We start from the raw sequence: 20033 nt of genomic DNA, 5'->3' as shown, positions 1-20033 counted from the left end.
AATTAATCCACTGCCTTTCTCAGAATAACTGCAGTAGGAGATCAGAAATTTGAGTGAATACCTGATGCCTCTATGAATTCATTAAGTGCCAGTCTCTACTATGAGTTAAGCTTTCAAACTACCTGTAGTCTAAAACCAAATTCTTCAGCTGGTGTGATAAGTAATTTATCTAACACCTGGTATGTAGTTGGCCTGCAGCTTGCTCTTAGCTCATCTCTTTGGGTGATGACTGGGAATAATCTTGAAATTCCTTCCCAGACAAGCAGCATCCCCTGTGGACTGACACAATAGTCCTTTAAATCCCTCTCTTCTGCTGTCTAAGGAGGTTTACACATCATGCCTGGCTTCACCATCCTGCTCCCAGCTCCACACTACTGCATGGAGTTCTCTTAGCTCCTGCACTACTCCTGCATCTCCATCCCTCTGGATTATTCCTCTCTTCCAGCAGTTCAGCATTTGTCAGCCATCAATAATGTCCTGGGAGTGGGAATGAGGATTTTACAAGCATTTTCACTTTGGGTTGCTTCCTTTCTGAAATCCTAATCTTAGTTTGTTTACCCAGGGAGACAAGGTTTTCCCACAAAACAAAAGGAGAGACAGAAGAAGAGAAGAGGAGAAAGAGAGGCCTTCATATAGCCCTTCATGGTACAAGACTACTCTTTTGCAAGGGTGGAAAGATACAGTCCAGTTGCTTAGTTTTTCATCCTGCCCAGAAGTTTCGAGCGGGTGTTATGTTCATATTCACTAAGCTGGTGTCATTTAATGTTGTCTCAAATTGTTAAGCAGTTTCTGAATCCTCTCTGCTGATGGATGAGGCAATTCTGTCTTTACGTAACTCAGAGGAGCCACATGAGAGTTAATTAATATTTATAAAGCATTCAGGATGCTAAGTTGAAAAGGGTGATGATACAAAAGCTCTATAAAAACACTCACAATTTTTCAAATTCTCTGATGTCACAGGTCAAATTAAAGACTCATTTTCTCCCTTCATTTTCCACCAGCAATTGTGTCCCCTATGGACTGTGTGGAATCAGTCAATACCCAGAAGCCACTAGCACAGGGAGTTTAAAAAGAGAGGATAACCTATTTATACTTGGAAAGGATGACAGCCCATGAAAAGCAAAACCAATGAAATGTTATTTCCTATGAATCTGTGTGTCCTCTCTCCTCTAACAACTACCTCATCGTACATCCTCCTACAGCCCTTACATCTCCCACGGGCACAGGGCAGTACAAGCAGTAGTTGATCCAAAACCACCCAAGGGCTGATCAGCTGGTGCGTGCAGTTCAGCCTCCCAACTGCTGCGTCTTGGAGAAGCGATGGAGCTGAACCGCGTCGTGATGATGTGATACTTGTTAGAACATCCGCAATTACTCTGGCTTGTGCGAGTCGGTTGAAATCGTCTGGAAAAAGAGACAGACGTCCCAGCTGTCTGAAGAACCTCATTTCTTAAAATTACCAAGCACAGCCACAAGCAGATCAGACCGGACTGAGGCTCTTGAGGCCTCTTGATGATATCCAGCTTCTACCTACGCCTCACTTGCAAACAGCTCCTGGTGCCAGCAAAGAAATAAAACAATGTTTAACTGAGGCTGGAGCAGAAAGCAAACAGTCCCACCCTGCTGCAGGGCAGTACCAAAGAGATGCAATGGGGATCACAGTGACAACAGCAAAGGCACCGGACTGGAAGGGATGTGTTACAGCTGGCAAACATAATCACCAGCTGGAGAAACATCATAGCCCACAGGGAAACATACGTGTTTATTTTTCAGGTCGCATCTACCACACAGAGGAAAATTATAGAGAAAGAGAGTGTTTGTGTGTGTTTGTATCTCCACTCAGCTGTGCCCAAAAAGGGAAATCATCAAGCTGCAGAAATTTGTCTAATGTGAAATGATGTAATGGCATATGGCCTAATTCAGTGAGCAACCTGAGGCAGTCTGCCCCCACAGCAGCCCAGCAGTGCAGGGCTGACATTCTCCAGCCCTGCAGGCTCCCTGGGGCTCTCCAGATGCAACTTCCACTCCCCAGTAGCCACCTCCTGTTGCTTGATCCAAGTGCTGCTCCCAACCCTCATGGGGGCCTGAGGGGTGGCATGCAGCTCTAAGACAGAAAGGTGGAAGTTGTTTCATTTCTTGACATGCAATGCCCACAGCTTCTTCCTGCAGACATTCAGATGATCATGTCCCTGCCTTGTATCAAGTCAAGGGATCACTGGGACCAAGCTCCTGAGCCACAGCACCTTGACACCACACCCTGATTGAAGCAGTGGCACCCACAGGCCCGTGTTGCCTTCACTTTCCTCCCCTGGTGCCAGCTCCAGCTGTAGTTTTGGTCCAGAACAGGGCTCTGCAGTGTTTCAGCACTGGGGGCTGTCAGAGATGTTTCCACTGTTCTGTTCTTCTGAGTTTGTTTTCACACATATCAAGTTCATATTCTTGTCCTCTTCTTGTGTGTCTCCTCAGGACACTCTTTTTCTGCTGTGCCTACAAAAGCAGGGTGTTCATCAGCTAAGACCCCTGCCTACCTCACCACCAGTATCACCCTGCTGTTGGTAACTGGTCTCACCAGCCATCCCTCTCTACTGCTGCTGGCTCTGCCACTGTTCAGCATCTCTTGCCAGGCTGGGAAAGTGTCACAGCCAATCTTCACCATAGCATGTGAAATTTTTGTGTCCCTCTTCTCACTGTTGGAACACATTCACACACACACACCCCCCCACACACACACCCACCCACACACACACCCCCCCAGAAGAAATTTTGTCAATGTAATAGACTTTTCATCCTCAGTATCCAAATGCCCGTTGTGCTCAATACTCTGCTGGGTTACAAAGCAAGCACCTCTGGCAGGAGCAGCAGGGAGACCTGGTGCACAGACCCAAGCAGGCAGGTGCTTGGAAACAGAAGATGAACAGTCATTTTTCCAATCTGGAGTCACCAGTAGCATCAGCTGCACTGCTGCTGGCTGGCAGGTGAGCAGAGGGAGCTACCGTTTTGGATGCTCAAAAAGCTGCTGGATCTGCAAATAACGGAGAGGAAAAGAAATGAAGGAAAGTAAAAGGAAAATGTGTGCTGCAACAAGATAGGCCTGAAGTTGAATAACCTGGGGACAGATTAGCTGTAAAACTCACAGCTGCCCTCCAGTGGCTGCATTAGATCCCTAAATCTCCTCCAGGCTGGATTAGCTAACATTCCAGATGTGGAAGAAATCCTTTTAGAGTTTGACTTGTGCCAGAGTGACCACTTGTGTGACAAAGAGGTTAAGACAGAGGAATTGATTCTTTGTCATTTTTAGTTAAAGGAACCAAATTCTGATCCCAAAGTTTAGTGGCAGGATAACAACAGTAGTATTGCTACTAAAACTGCCAGCAACTCAGGCTGCAGAGGACAGGCTCAGGGAGTTAAACACAGACTCTTCTAGCTCAGAGCACACCTTTGGCTTTATGATTTGTGGGTTGGCAGCCAGAATCATGCTCCTTCTCACTTTTAAACCACCTCTACGGCAATTGCTCTTTCCTCACATCCAGGCCCAAGTGTGAGCTCTGCCCTGTACAGCATCTGGAAGGAGCAAAGGAAAAAAAGGGTCTTGTCATTGTTGCTTTATTCCCCACATCTTGCTTTTTGGGCTATCTGGAAATTGCTTGAATTGCCACAGAAACCTAAAGTCTTACGGTAAGAGGTCATAAAAATGCTGGTGTAAGGTATTTCTGCCCTTCTTTCAACCTCTCTGTGTCAGTTGTTCCTGTGTCCAGCTTGGCTTCCCACACTGTGCTGACAGTGGCCAGTGGCAGGGAGCAGGGCTGGGACATCTATGTGCCTGAAAAATAATTCATAAGAAAAGGGGATGGAGAGAGGGAAGGTGCAGAATTTCATTCAGCTGTGCTCCCAGCAAAGCCTCAAACCAGCTGCCTAGGAACAGGAGATGTGGGCACTGGGGAGGAACTGAGCAGGGGGACAGAAGGGGAAAGAGCAGGATTTGTCAAAGGTCAACACTATTGTCAAGAAATGCACATGAACAATTCCTGGGCTCCACAAAGCCATCCAGGCACTGGGACAGAGATGCCCAGCAGGGCCCTGGCCATCTTCCTGTTCAGCCCCACACCAATGAGCTGTGCAGCAGTGAACTGCACTGTGTGCTGATGAATTAGGATGTCCACTGGTGTTTTAATGACTCTTCTTTCTGGGATGCTTGAGATTGAGAAGGTTATCTTCACAAGGAAAAGCCTGCAGAATATTTTAAAATTAAATTAACGCTTGTAATGCTTTGCAGAATATTTAGGAGATGTAGTGATACTGTGAGAACACCTTGTACCCACTTTCAGCTAAAGCCTTGGAGTTGCCCTGCAGCATCAGAGGAAGGTTTACATTTAAAGGGGGATGAGCTGAGCTGGCAGCCCTGCCAACCCCTCTCTTTTCCACCTACTTTGAAGAAGATTCAGTTCTCTGCTTTCTACAGCTGTAGAGGGGCACTGGTTTGCATGGAGTGTGTGTATGACACAGGTCTTCCACCCAGCACTCTGGTCTTACATCTGGGACACTTCCAAACTTGAGACATGATTAGGTCTGGACTTGGAATGATGTCTGTGTTTCTTTAAAATGCCCGTTTGCACCAGAGAGTGCAGGAGGAAGACTAAAGCTTCTAAAATGCTAAATGCTTCTCTCCTAATGCATATTTTCTCCTGAAGCCGTGTAAACACCACACAATGACCACAGGCACTAAAAGTGGTCTTCCAAGGTGGTGGTGTCTGTGTCAGGTGCCTGACACAGCCTGACTCCTGCAGCTATAAAAATCAATCACAGCAACAGATAAAATCAACTCCAAATGAAGTGCTTTCCATGTCTGGCTAATATTGCATCTGGCTGCCAAGGAAATGATGATTTGTTTCTAAGGGACAGTCAGGGGGAGTGAGGTTTGGGAATGGTGCTATTTGGGCTCTCAGGAGAACTGGCAGCTGTAGATGAAACTCCACCACCATCTGCTGGACACACCAGAGATGGAGCTGGGCTCGTTTGTGTTTGGCTATGAGCAAATGACAAAATGCCTCCAAAGAAAAAAGTTTAAAATGCTGGGACCAAAGTCCTTAATCCCTTTTTCCAGCCATTGGGAATTTTTTTTCTACCCATGGACCTAAGTGGCAACTACACATCTCCTTTGGAAAGTCTGATTTTATTTCATTTTATTGTAGATAGATCTGAGATGCAATTCTTACAAATACAGTCTGAATGCAAAAGCAGGCAAACAGAGGGGGAAGAGGCAATTTAAACAAAATTAGGCAATTTAGACAGAAACCCTTATGTTGTTTACACAGTAGCAAGCAGTCAGACTCAAGGTTGACCCATTGTATGAGAATGAGTTGGGAGAAAGAAACCACTGTACCAGAGCAGACAGAGGACATTGCAGTAGTCACACGCCACTAACAGGGAGAACTGAATGTTTTGTATTGAAGAGAATCACCCTGAGCTAGTTGGATCAGGAGTCTCACTGTGCCTCCCCTCCCCTCATTTATTCCTACCTGCTGTGATGATGTTGGACATCCAGGACCTGCCCAGGCTGCAGCCCTCGGTTCTTGCCACATGCTCCACCCCTGCTGTGCCACGGCTGAGCAGGTCCTGCTTGTCCCACTCCAGGGGCAGGAATGGGGCAGAGGTGCCCAGCACAGGATGCACTTCGGGATTGGCAGCACAGCAGGGGCACAGCTCTGTGCAAATTAATACTGATGCAACCACAGAGGCAGCAGCCCATCCTCCATCCCTGTCCCGAGCGCCTGGGAGCACCACACCATTACCTCCTGGGCACCAAAGGGCTTTCTAATAAACATTGAGCATTAAGAGCATTAAGTAGTCTTCCCAGGGCCACATTTGGAGAATATTTAAGAGCCAGGTGCTGAGTTCCACATCTGCACTTATCAGACTGACATCCCTCCAATTCTCCTCCAACACACAGCCCTCTGGACCCTCCCTGCCCTCTCAGCTCCTCACCCCTTCTCCTGATTTACAACAGCCGGGTCAGACCTTCCCTGGGGATTACCTGCAGGAGGTGCCACATATCCAGAATTTCCTGCACTGAACCCACCTTCCAGCTTATGCCGAGTCTGCAGCAGGGCACGACACACCAGGCTATTGCACTAGCAATAGTCTCAAGCCTGCTGCATCATTTAGATCTGATTCTTTAATAAATGAAGAAGTGAGGCTTTAAAAAGAGATAAGGGAGCCTTGGACTGCCTTGTTCAGACTAATCCTTTAATGGTTGAAAATGACAGACAAGCTGCTCCAATTTCTTATCTAGCATTTTGCTTTGAATTATTAATAACCAATTTGTACTTAATTTACTTAGTTCAGAAAATTAACTACATGTGTCACTGATTCCAACATTTTTCATTTTTATTGCCTTCTGCATCGACAAAGGGATAACTTCATATAAACCAATTAAAAGACAAAAAGACACACACAACCTCCTGCCCTGGTTTGCTCTCCCAACTCTCTGGAGTATATCCAGTAATACCAGCTTCTAATATTTCTATGCTTCTTTGCTTCAGACGTCCTTAAACTACAGCTGGGGTTAATGATTACAGCTGATAAATGGATAGAATCCCCCTAATACTTAAACCAGTTTTACTAGACTCTTGGACAAAAAGAAACATTTTGGGGGCAGAATCTGCAGTTTTGAGGGAAAATGGAGGGGTTTTAAAACCAAGCACCAGAATTAAATCGCACTATATTTAAGTAATACAAAAATGTAAACATGTCTAAACTTCATCTCCTAGAGAAGGGAACATTCATTTTATTACATGCAATGATTTCTTTTAGGGAGGTTAAAACCTAATTTTCAAATAATGTGCTTTGTGGTAGGGTTTTGTCAAAACGTAATTTCTTCACATATAACATATAATTCTGCAGCATTAAAGTTCATCTCATTAAGTCAAGTTGATCATTTTCAAAAATAACAAATAACACTTATTCAGGAAAACAAATATTACTGGACTAATCAAGCTGGTCTCCAAAAGGAAGAGAAGGTTAATTACATTTCAATGACAGGAGAATGAAATGTCACAAACATTTCAGATGCAAATGTTTTTTGGAAAGATTTTATAGAAAACTTTTGATAAAAAGTTTGTTCAACATTTTCAGCCCCAAAACTGAACAAAGCCACTACTTCAATGCAAAGTTTTTCTACAGATTTAATTCTTTCCCAAACACCTTGCCAAAATAAGGAAGGGAGAAACATACCTGCTTTTTAACAGTTTTTACAGATTTTCTGATAGAAAAAAAAAAAAAAGGATAAAAAATACTAATTAATTTTAATTACCGTGTCTCGATTTTCAAGTAGCTTATTCTTATATTCTGGGGGCTCTGTTTGAATGAGAAAGCTGAGTCACCCAACCAAATAATTGCTGTTAAGAAAGATAATGACAAAGACCTGGGAACAGGAACAATCATGGGGATGACGAGTGTCTGAACTTGTAGCACACTGGAAGAAGAAACTGGGGAAACTGGAAGCTATAAATGGCCAGCCAGACAGTGAGACAAAGGGAGCGAATTGAAGGCAAAGGTGCTGAATTATGGTAATTAAGTCTAATGAAGGGGAAATATCAACATAGAAAAAAAGCTTTTACAGCTTTCCGACAGGTAGTAGTTTAATTGGTTCTCTCCATCCTGCAGAGACAAGAGGAAGTCTGATTCAAAAGAGCTGAGCGCTGTGGCCAAAATTAGGCTTCAGCTACATTTAAAAACACATACATTAACATGGCCATAAGGTGAGCCTGTGAAACTTTTCACAGATATGCAAAATGCTTAACTGAGGAATTAAACCAATCCATCAGCTCTTCCTCAGCCTCATCTGAAGGAGGACAACAAATCAAAGGTGTGACATTGGTTTCATAGAGATGCTCCAGCCAATGGTTAACAAGCCATCTTGGGTACCAATTACACAGCAGCCAGTACATACACAGTACAGAGCTCTCTGAAAGAGGCTGCTTAAGCATTTTTGGGGAGGATCATGGAAAGTCTTCCAAAGAAAATCCATTATGCTAAAGTAGTGGCCTGTCAATTCTGTGGCATTTATAAATGTTGTTTTCTTTGGGTAGATACAATCACTGGAGCCAGAACTCCAGAGATAACACAACAGTGAAGGCAGTAGTAAGCCCAAAACTCAGGAAATATCACTTGGCTTTCTGTATTTCCGAAGCAGTGCCAGAGTTAAACTGTAAACTTTGAACAGATTACAGGGTTAATTTCTAATTTATTATTGCAATCTGAAACAGTGTGGAAGGTAAAATGCCAGGGGCAGGATTCCTCACCCCTTTTCCAGTCACCAGCTATTTTACTGCTGGCAGAGGCAGGAGGCACCAATGTGAAAATGCTCCCACAACACTCAAGACCAAGCAGAGCCACAGTGACGTGACCTGGCTTCTTCCCTAGTCCTTTCCTGCTCCCTGCTGGTACTCCATCTGCTTTTTGCCCAGCTGAGACACTAAGCAAACATTTTTACAGACTAACCTTAGTAACTAATAGTTATACAATAATTAACTAAATAGCCTTTGTTTCATTAACTGTCCGTGCTTTGTGACAGATGAAATCTGAAAGTCTCTTTGGGATTTATGGTCTCTCAGGTCTGAACTCTGGAGTAACACATAGCAATGAACATTTCATACACGTTTCTTCAGAAAGACATGGAAAGCCCCTTAGTCTAAGGACAGCATCAACTATGATACTTTTTGAAAAATAACATTAAGAGGTTGGCCAACTCAAAGAATAATAAATAAGGACAGTAATTCTTGTGCAGTGACTGCAAAGCACAAAGAACATCTATAAATGAAGACTGAAAAGAAAATGTTTCAAGCAGCAATTCAGATCAGTGTGGATCTTACCTTGAAAATACAGGGCTGCTAAAAACATGGTGTAACATAAGAGAACAAAGCAGGGAGCTCAAAGCAATGATCCTTCTAAATAAGCCTGACAAGCTTTTATTATAGAAAAACTGAATTAAGCAAAAACTAGAGATAAGTGCTTTATCTGACATTTGGGATTTCAAAAGACTGAGAAATAGGAAGACATTTACAGGAAGAATAAAATGTAAGGTCAACACCAACAAGAATTGGGTTTTATTCAAGCTATTGGCAATAATTGAATTTTAAGTTTCCTGCTTCAGCCTTGAGTTGTCAATTAGGCAAGCCTCGCTTGCATGTGAACATTGCTAGAGGCCTCTTAAAGAATCAGCTGATTATAACTTTTTTTTTTTCCTGAAGACTGAAGCAGCATCCCTCCTTCTCAATTTAGGTAATGATCATCTATGCAGGTTTTATTATATTAAAACCCCACTCTAATTAATTCACATTTCCAGATGCTGTCACAATTGCTGACAGGTGCTTATTGAACTCCAGGTCAGCTTGAAATCACCCCAAAAAGGCACAGTCTGCAGCATCAGAGCCATCCCAGGCTCCTGCATGACACACACACTCCCCCCATGAGGCGAGAGGAACTCCAGAAGAGCTCCATGTACGTGACCCTTGCAGGGATGGGGAAACAGAGAAGCAAAATGGCACCTCCATTTCACAACAAAAGAGACAGTGGCTCAGGAGTCACGATGTCACCTCAATTTGTTTTTTAAATGGCCCTGCTTTAGCACATACACTGGTAAGAGATGCACCTACAATGACAGCTTTTCGTGGTTTAATTTCAGAAACTCTCTGCAGTGAGACAAAGTTAGTGAATGAATTATCTTAGTAAGATATTTTAAAAAACCCAATAAAACAGACAGGAAAAAAAAAACCAAAACCAAAAACAAAAGAATACTACAAGAGCTTGTCAAATGTCATATTAGCAAACAGTTTAATTTATTAAAATGACTCCAGTACACCTCTGTGCTTCTAAAACAGACACGGCATTACACATAACACGTAAAATGTGGTAACATTCTCAAGTCCGAAGTTCCTGGCTCAGCAGCACAGAAACACAAAAGCAACAGTATCTTGTATCACCTCCCAGCTCAACCTTCTTCTACACTGGTGACTCGGATGCTTCTCTGTGGAGCAGGCAGTTGGATGCAAGTGTGTGCATACACTTCCTAGTCAGAGATGGGTGAGTAAAGCCCTATGCTGTCAAAGCGAAGGCAGCTGTGCCTCCGACCTCAGTGTCAGTAGAAAGTAAATTCACTAACAAGACTATGATCAGTGGGGCCCTGGATTGCTGTGGCTGCACGGCAAGTGGAATTCTGCATTTCCATCACTCTAAAAACGTGAGATCTACAGGATATGTATGAAAATTTATTTTCTCATATCATGAAAGATCCTGGCCCAAAAAGACTTGCACACCTGAGTATTATGCTCATATGAACAACGAGATTCATGTAAGTCTTCATAAGAGTTTTAAAATACATTTGTGGTAATTCAGGGCCAGTCCTTCTTTACTGGTTAACTTTACCAAAATCAACTCAACCTGGATTTCTATCAGCAAAGGAAATATGAGAAGTTAATAAAATCATAAGACACTGGAGGTGTAAATACAGTGCAAGTGTTGGGTTTAGTTCTTGACTGTTACAGGCTGATAATTTTATATTCTGTGCTTTAATTTCAGGGAAAAGCATAGATGTTGTGTGTCATAACATACACACTTGCATATATACATGTATACATACACACTTGTAGCAGAATGCAAAGGCTTCCAGTGGCATATGATTCGTAGTACCCATCTCTCTCACATGCAGGTTTTTTTCATACAAAATAAACCAATTTTAGAGATGCCCCCTCCCTCTGCACATATAAGTATTCATTAATGTGTATTCACATGCATTATTGCCCTACCCACTGATTTATATTAACCAGATTTATTTTTTTAATTTTTTTTTAATATAAGCCATAAAGTATCTTAGTTGCAACACCTAGCCAGAACACTCCAGTGACCACAGTACTCCTGGGTTTTATGGTAACTAATACCTCCATTGGCAAAACATAGTAATAAAATGCCCCAAGTTTTGTTTGCTTCATATTGCTTCATTTTTAAAAAACCTTTATGTACAATCTTTGCTGTTAGTACACTCCAGATATACTGAAATGCAGTAAACTATGAGAGCTTGTTATTCAGAAGCACCTAGTCTTTTTTAGACATTAAATGGAAGCCATCAGCAACAAACGTTGTATGGAGAATTCATCAGGTGAAGGAACAGTGCACATCAGAGAACATGAGATGAAACTGCTTCCTAAACAGTTAGAAGACTTCACAAAAATTCTGTGCGATGTAGCCACTGTCCTGCTGAGACAGCAGAAGGACATAACAACACAAGTGACTCTAGGGTCAGTGTTTATCCATATTAATGTAGCTTTGGTTCAGAAATTCTTTAAGTGTTGTAGAGCACCTGGTTTAGTGACAAAACACGTGCATCTCACAGTGCTAACAGTATAATGCTAACAAACTATAAACTGCAGGTTTCAAATATTAATAGCATTTAATAAAAAAATTTACAGAAATATTCTTGTTGACAAATGTGCAGTACAAATGCAAGGTCCTCGGCCACAAAGTCTAATTTCTGTGCATCAGTTTTGTGCTGGCATAACAGTGCAAGTGCTGGGATTCAAGTATGCTTTTCCATATTTATGTTAAGCAACAGAGATTACATGATGAAGTTTGGGGAATTTTCTGCTCACAAGGCCAGGACATGAGAATCAAGCAAAGCAATGCAGCAACTGAAATATTTGATTTCCCTCATCTAGAAGTATCACCTCATCTAGAAGGCAATCTAAAGGAGGGAAAACACATTTCACAAGCAAACCAGCTTCACATACCACCAAGGTACTGCTTCAGCTGGAAGAGCTGTACTAAAATACAGGACTACAAGTTGCAATCTGATCTTCACTCACATGAAGAGAAGATGAAATCTACAGTGCAAGTCCTCCATGTAAAAGGATCAAATTGCAAGACCAGAGTCCTGTTTCATAGGACAGAATTTATTCATCATTCAGTTTTGTTTATGAATTATATTTTTTTTGTCAGTTAGATCACAGTCAAAAATACACTGTTTATATTTCTGTGTTTCTAGCGGTACTACTTCATGCCAATTTTGATCTGTTCAGCAACAGAGTACAATATGAACATTTGTTTCCAAAGAATTGCTGAAGTTATTGCTGAAATCTTCAGAGCCAAAATTAAAAATTATTTCACCAAATCAAGTCTTTACTCCACTTAAAAAAAAATTCTGACATTCTATTAAAACAAACAAACAAACAAACAAAACACTCCCCAAACTTAACAGATTTTTTCAATTAAATAATAATCTAAGATAAGATATTCACATTCAGGCAACTGTCTCCTGACTTTCATCTGGCTGAGTGACAGATGCCACAATAAAAACAAGAACACTTACTCTCACATTCTTCCTGACAGCAGTGATTAGTGCAATTTACCACTGCACTACACAGCTCTAATAGTGCAAGGTGTGCTTGCTGACGTTTCTCACAATCTTCTGCTACATGATGGTTATTCTCAGATGTCTGTAATTGTAACTCTCATTAGAATTTTGGCATTTATGTTAACATTTATGAAAAACTATGGCTTTATCCATGAAATATATAGCCTGCCTAGGCAAAAATTTTAAACCATTTATTTAAAACAATAAAACGGAATTTGAATAAAAGTTACTTGTTTATGCCATTACCTGTGTTGCCACTAAACTCAAGATCTCAGGGTTAGCTACAGATCACTAATGTGTGTACTTGTGCACCTGTTACAATCTTTAAAAGTGTATTTAAAATGTAACACTGATAAAACTTCACTCTTCATTTTACATCTAATTCTAATAATTTATCTTATTTTTTTTTTTGCAATTCGTTTAATTACTTGTATCCAAAGTGTCATCTGAGTATCGCTGTATTACAACAGGACTGGGACTGTAAGAAACCCATAAATGCAAATGCAAGAAGGCACTTGTCTTCCAGTGGTTCAAGTCAGAGAAGGCCTTACCCAGACAGTGGCACCTTACACTTTGAAGGATTAGCAAATGTCCCCAGGCTTTGCCACAGTCTCAAAACCTGTCTTCGTGTCCCTGGACAAGGTGCTGTACGTGGTCTATAATACCATGAAGCTCATGACAAATTCCAGTAGCTTCTGCCTGTTGCGCTGAGGTAGGAACGTCGTGCTTAGTTCCAAAATGGTGTCTTTGCTTTGCTGGGTCTGTTTGAAAACCTAAACCACAGCATGAATGATATGTGAGTATCATCACATTAAAGGAATCTCCTTTCTTTTGCGATTAAAGTTTTACAGCCTATACTAAGTTTTCCCTCATTTATAAGACTTTTTTTTTTTTTTCCTCCTTTCTTGGAGGTTTAGGTACCAATGCCTTTTGGTATTATTAGTATCCACCCAATGTTCAAGCGGTATGGAAGAAGAGAAACTGAGAAGTAAGTACAGTGTACGATAAACAGACAACTCTTCACAGTGAGAGTTAAAAAACCCAGTTAAAAGGCATCTGAATTGAAAGTGTGAGCACTTTGAAAACCAGAATTCAGATGCTGTGCTCTACATGGATGCTCAGCAGATGCTACCTAGTTTCTTTTAGTTTATCTTGCTGTTGGAAAATGATGGACTCGATACACACTTTCTTGACAGCTCTTACATTTATAGGAAGATACCTTTACTACAGGCCACCTATTGTTAGATTATTTAACACATCAGAACTTAAAACACAAAGGTTTCAAATCCCATATCTAGCAAAATTTTGCCTCAATGATGATACTTTCAAAATTATAATATTAAATCCCATCTGGAATTCAGGAAGCCATTTCATTCTGATGAAGGAAAAATGCTTCACTAACAAAATCTAGAGAGGTGATTTAAAATTCAAAATGCTACTGGTAATATGCAAAATCTAATGTTTAAAGAACAACTGTATCCTCATGGTGGACACTGGAGGTCTACAAGGATGGTTGTGCTGTAGATCAATCACTGCTAAGCCAAAATTCAGTAACTAATGCTTTTTTTAAAGATTAAATAGTCTTCAAAATTAAATTTAGCTGTTACTAAGCACAGAACATGCTCTCAGCCTTTCAGTATTGTTCAATAGGGACATGGAGTAGAGCAGAGGGACTTCATTTTGTGAATAAGAATGTCTGGTGACCCAGCCATCGAGACAGGTCTTCCCAGGGGCAAGAAATGCCCTGTTCTGCAACTTGTGCTCTTTCTTTTACAGCCCTGAGCCCGAAGTAAACCAAAATGCTCAAAACCCACGATGCATTTCCACAGACACATTCACAGATTTTAAACTCTCACTGAAGAGACGCCTTGAAATGTAAAAATTGTGCTCATTATTAAAATGAAACTTAAAAGTCACGAGATTTAAGCACCAAACACTTACCCCAATTTCCTTGAACACTTTCACTGCATTTTTCACATGACTGTAGGTAGCACTCTCAGCTGCAAGAAAGAAAACCCAGGGATAAACAAACTGCCATTCAATTTGGGCCATCTTGTGGTAGGAAGAACAAAATTAATCAAATCCAGTTCTAAACCCAGTTTAACATACCATATACAGCAACGTTCTTCTCCGTCCTGCTTATTAAGTGCTTGTGCAGCTTTTGAATATATTCAGATTCTAAAACAGGACCACTAAAATTGTGCACAAAGATGACAGCAGAGCTATATGCCTCCAGTAAAGGTCCCAATAATCTCTGCAGGAAAGTGATGTACTGCTGGTGCTCTTGAGATTGGCTCACCTAAGAAAAGGAAAAGGTTCAGTAACAAAGACCAGTAGAAACAACAAATGATTCTGCAAGAAATGTTCTGCAAGACAGAACATGGCAAAATGGCAGCCAAAATATCACATCACAGATCAATGCTACTTTTTCTCCTCCAGGGTATTACTATTTTTCTAAGATAAAATAAAGACATCATACAGTTCTGCAGCCAACAGAAGGGTTGCCTTGCATTCACAGAGATGGATAGGTGTTTTCAATTGTTAACAAGATATCCTAAAGAGTGTTTGTGTCAGCTCAGTGAGAAAACTGGTAATACATCTAAAATCAACATGAGTAATCTATGAAGTGAAATATAGTCTGAATACAAATACCAGCCTCAATGTGCCCCTTTTAGAGTGCATGCAGCCAGTACAGACTAAAACTAAGATACTTGAGTATTTATCAGTTTTCATGACTCTAATAATTGCTCTTCCATCCCCTAAAAGATTATTTGATGTTTCTTCAGCTGTTTTCGTGCTGACTGCACAAAAATACTACAGACTAACACTGCAAATCAACAACAAAATAATAATAAAAACAATCAAACAAACAAACCAAACCAAAACCAGAAGACCAAAAATTAAAATTATCATTACCAATCCTGATACAGTAGTTTGTATCTCTCACAGCAGAGTTCAGTATTATCAGCCTTAGAGAAATATTACCTTCAGGTAGCAATCTCTCTGCTCTTCTCCAAAATCGCTGTCTTCATCTTCCTCGTCACTTCTCCAAGATAATGGCTCAGGGAGTTTTTTATTCCACTGGTGTTCTGTAAGACTGGGGCTAACATCCTCCTGATCATCCTGCTTAAATTTGAAAGACAAGGCGTAAATAGGTAAATAGGTTAAAGGTCCAAATCCAGGCAAGCAATACGTTTATTTTATAACCTCATCTAACTAAACCAGTGTGTTTATTAACCAATATTTTATGGAAGCAGGTGAGACTCAATTATAGACAGCATTGAGAAGGGAGAAGGCATATTTAGTGGAAAAAAATAGTTTTCTTTAGTTTCCCTGTCGCTTTAAAGTTAAAATCTTTGCGAGTGTTGCTGAATCTTCCTACCAGAGGCCACGCAGTAGCAGCTGCCAAGCAAATGTTTCCAGGTGTGTTAAGACAGACAATTGAGAAGCTCTCTGGCTGTGGTGCTAAAATCTGTACTACAGTTGCCTCAGAGTAGTAAACTCTGCGTTATTGTATTACAATAGCTAAAAACTCACTGCAGAATGCTACAAGTTGCTGTTTGAAAGCAGTAACTTATTGCCTCTAATGATGCTGCTCTTGCATTTGTCCCCACGTGAGGCATGGGCTGCAACAGAATGAGCCAGTTTAAATCAAGAAGGCCACAAATTATTTAAACCTTGATTATGTTGATGCAGGTGTGTCACAAGTTCAGGTCCACAGTAAATGAGGTTCCACAGATATACTCCACCTGACCAAGGAATGTTTGATGCAACATTCTGTTTTAACAATTCATCTTCAGAAATGAGTTTTAGAGATATTAAACACACACTCAGAGAGACCTTAGTGTCAGTCATTCACCATTATTTGTTTTGCTCAAAGCAGCAGAATAGAAAGATTTTTCAAAGTTCAGCATTGCTGAGTCAAAAAGGAAATACCCCTGTATCTTTATTTCATGTAGAAATGGAAATAAGATTAAAATTAAACAGATAACAGATATGTTTTTCATGAGATTACTGTGATAATATTCATGAGAAAGTAAAAGGCCTCCGCAGCAAATGAAGAATGATATCCTTCCAGTCTTGCACTCTGATAAAATAATTTATTTTGAATGAAGCAAATGTCATAAAACGACTTTTAAAAAAATGCCAAAGAGATCACTATGTGTTAGGAATAATCTCTAGTTTTTGAAGTAGACACTAGAGTCACAGGAAAAGAATTTTTTAAAAAACCATGGGTCAGTCAGGCTCAATTTATCAGGAAATTGACTGATGTGTTAATGTCAGCAGTAAACTGAAATCATTACAAGGGACAGAAGCTATCCACCCTTCTTTAAGAACAGGCTGTAAAAACCCCAAAAGCACTGCCAACCTCTCTGAGGCTGTGAAACAACCATTGCTTACTGTGTTCACACTGATTATGCAAATTTTTAACATTTTAAAAGCAGGTACAGAGGTCTCCCAAGTTTAAAAAATTTAATGATGGACTATATCTCATTTTTCAGCATTCAGATGTTGCACTGGTGGTTTACATCAGACATTACAGACAGACATTTCTATACTGCCTAATAGCTAACTATCTCACAGCTATAAACAGTGAAGTACCAAACACAACAACCAAAAATAACAAAAGAACCCTCAGGACCAATTTCATTCTTAAGTAGACAGAGAGGTGCATATCTACCTACTTTCCTCATCTGTCCCCAGGCATGGAACACACAGGTTTCTTCCTAAATTCTGATTAGCATTCATTTTTTTACCTAATGATGGTTGCAATCTAATGCATGACAACAGATGAGTAGTTCAGATAAAAAGGAACCAGCAGTAACTCCAAAGAAGGAGAATGTTTAATATTCAGGTATATCAAGTAAATAGTACCTATGGTAACAAACATTAAAAATGGAAGCACATATCAAAAGTCATGTGCTATGATTACAGTGAAGCCACGGCCATTAACAAATACATCAGAAGCAGCTCTAACCTCCTTTGAGACTGGAGGGCTGCAAGAAGAAAGCAGCCAAACATGTAACTCCTTTTCCTCATGATCTTTACATTTTCTTGCTTTCTCCTGGAGGGTGCCAAGGTTCGTTTACAGTGCACAAAAAAAGTTTGGGAAACAAAGATACATTGAATCAGCTGCCCCTGCTCCTCAGGTTTTCTTTATGCTGCACACCTCTGACAGATGGCACCATACAGTGACTCTCCTACAGCCCTGAAACTGCAACCTAGGCCAGCTGAGGAGATTTTGCATAAATCTTGGAATTACTGTAAAGGAATCAAAGAATGACAAAAGATATTGACTCCTGATTCCTGTAGAGTAGAAAGCAAACATCCATGCAGTTATGGCTGCAATTGAAAGGGCTCCAATAATAACTTAAATCCCAATTTTACAGGACAGTACCAAAACATGTGTCTTCCTTAGTAGGCTTATTGGTACAATGAAACTACTCATGGAGTCATCGAGCATCACAGGATGATTACATCCAAATGTCTGGCACTTACAGACAGAGGAATGAAGCAGTCTCAGTCCTGGACTTGTTGTTACAAGCTTTCAGTAACAACATATATTTAGAACAAGTCTCACCACTAAGAAGCATAAACTACCTATGGTATAGTTTACTACTCGTATAGTATCTCTATCACTTTACCTCGGCCACCAGAAGAATGCCATATTGTATCAGCCTTTCCACAGACTCATGGCAAACTTGATAGATCACCTGGCAGGGCTGCACAACATAAAAGAAATGCAATGTAAAAATCACATCCATTATACCCACCATAGCAACACCATTTCCTGCTCAGTATGCATGTTTTAGATACAGCAGTATTTTTCCTTTTATGCAGGCTGTTAAACTTTTATCAGCATAATCCCAGTGCACCTCTCTTATGTTTATCCTGGCAGACATTAGAAAAATTATAGTGAAATGGGATCTGTCCAAGTTTTTTTAAGAAATGCATTACCACCGGTAGAAAGCCACATTAAATATTCTCCCCTTTTAATCGCCTCTAACCAAATTTTAGTTTGTTAACAATTCTGAAACACAACCATCATAAAACTAAAACCATTGAGACTCACTACAGTGATTTATTTGAAATTTAAACAAAAGTACACTTTAAAGAAATTCCCTTATGTGTTTGAAACTCTGAATAAAGAAAAAACAACCTCTTTTACACTGTTCATAATCATGTAGGAAATATTTTCTTAGTTAAAAAAAAATTAATAATTAATAGGTCTGAAACCAAAATGATAATATTACTAAAGAACCTCACCACATGACCTAACATTACTGCCCAGACAAAAATACTAAATTTGGCTTATGCTTCAGTAAAAAAGGCATTAGTCAAATATGAGCACAAATTTAAGAACTAATTCAAGAATTCCTAGAATTTTACATGATTTCTACATGTAAGAAAAAAAAAACACCACCTAGCACCTCCAGTTCAAAGTACACAGTGTCTGAAAAACGAGATAACATCAGCTCTCTTCAGTGTTTTGTAACACAACAAAAACCGAAGTCACGCCATGTTTAAAATTGCCACTAAGTACTAGGTGTGGCACACTGTGACTATTGCTTTCCTATGCAAATAAGGAATATCTTTAGAATATGGAGCCTTAGTTCCCAACATAATTTCAATCATCTATGCAAACTCATAGGAGCTGAGTACTCTCAAAGCCTTGTGTCTGTTTAGGGGAAAAAAAAAAAAACTAAATAGTTTGGGCAGAATGCAAATACAGCTGTGATGGTCTAACAACATCAGTGACAAACAATTTGTTAAGTGGCATTAATAAGGCCACCTCAAATTGTGGGACGCTGAGAGAGCAGCTTTTCCTTCCCAGGAAAGGCAAGCTGCAGGCTCAGCCCAGCATCACCCACTGCAGCACTTGCATGAGCAGCAGGTGGCACTCGGTGTGTAACCCTGAGACTGCACTCGCAGTCAACAGATCAGAGCTGTGACAATGGAAAAAAGCATCAATTAATTTTAAAGTAACAAGCAGAACAAAAATTTGACACCTGGACAATTGATGCAGTTACTTACCAAAGACACATTAAATTCATTAGAAAGCAAGTAACACAGGCTGGCAGCTTTTCGGACCAGGTGCTCTTGACTGATCAAACTGGGAGAAGCACCACTGGTGCCATTTCTGCACCTCCTACTCTGAACTGCGTGAAGGCTGCAGGCTAGAGCAGAAACATAAGCAAAGTTTAATTTTCCAAAGAGTTTTATAGCAAAGGGAACTTCAAACTTTCATTTTGCCTATTTCTAGGCCTAAAAGCAGTCCAACATTATACATGCAATTCCAGAATAAAGACAGAATTCACCACTATTCTGTGTTCAATAATGTCAGATCAAAACAGAATCTCAATAAAAGGCTGCTCATCAAAGGTTTTGCCATGTTGGCTCAGAACTCTGACAGTGCCTTGTCTATGGTAGTGACCAATACACAAGACACTTGCAAGAAAGATGAAGGATGAAGGGAAAAAAAGAGTGGAAACATTCCACAAACAAAATGCAAGTTTACTTTAAAACTGTTTGTTAGTGTAAATGTAGGTTGAAGCAGAGAGCGAAAAAAAAGTCAAAGTAAATTAAAAACTGATGAAGTTTTCAGTGCAGATACTTTGACTTCATGGGT

At 40.3% G+C, this 20033-nt stretch overlaps 1 protein-coding gene across 2 annotated transcripts in view; it reads right to left on the bottom strand.

The window, feature by feature from the left end:
* Positions 1–9814: 9814 nt before the first annotated feature.
* Positions 9815–20033, bottom strand: part of GPAM (glycerol-3-phosphate acyltransferase, mitochondrial) — a 31874-nt gene continuing 21655 nt past the window's right edge. The window contains exons 16-21 of one of the 2 annotated variants that reach the window (XM_050339927.1): positions 19439–19581; positions 18049–18126; positions 15389–15529; positions 14513–14702; positions 14345–14403; positions 9815–13176 (exon numbers count right to left, since the gene is read on the bottom strand). In XM_050339927.1, coding sequence (XP_050195884.1) covers positions 13060–13176; positions 14345–14403; positions 14513–14702; positions 15389–15529; positions 18049–18126; positions 19439–19581 — 728 coding nt within the window. In that variant the 3' untranslated portion in view covers positions 9815–13059. The remainder of the gene's footprint in view (positions 13177–14344; positions 14404–14512; positions 14703–15388; positions 15530–18048; positions 18127–19438; positions 19582–20033) is intronic. The other variant, XM_050339936.1, reaches the window with a different exon arrangement.

Source organism: Myiozetetes cayanensis, unplaced genomic scaffold (genome assembly GCF_022539395.1).
Source record: "Myiozetetes cayanensis isolate MyiCay16 unplaced genomic scaffold, myiCay2020 scf10, whole genome shotgun sequence".
NCBI classification, from domain to species: domain Eukaryota; kingdom Metazoa; phylum Chordata; class Aves; order Passeriformes; family Tyrannidae; genus Myiozetetes; species Myiozetetes cayanensis.
Note: the sequence above shows the minus strand (reverse complement) of the source record. Positions and strands in the feature narration are given on the sequence as shown.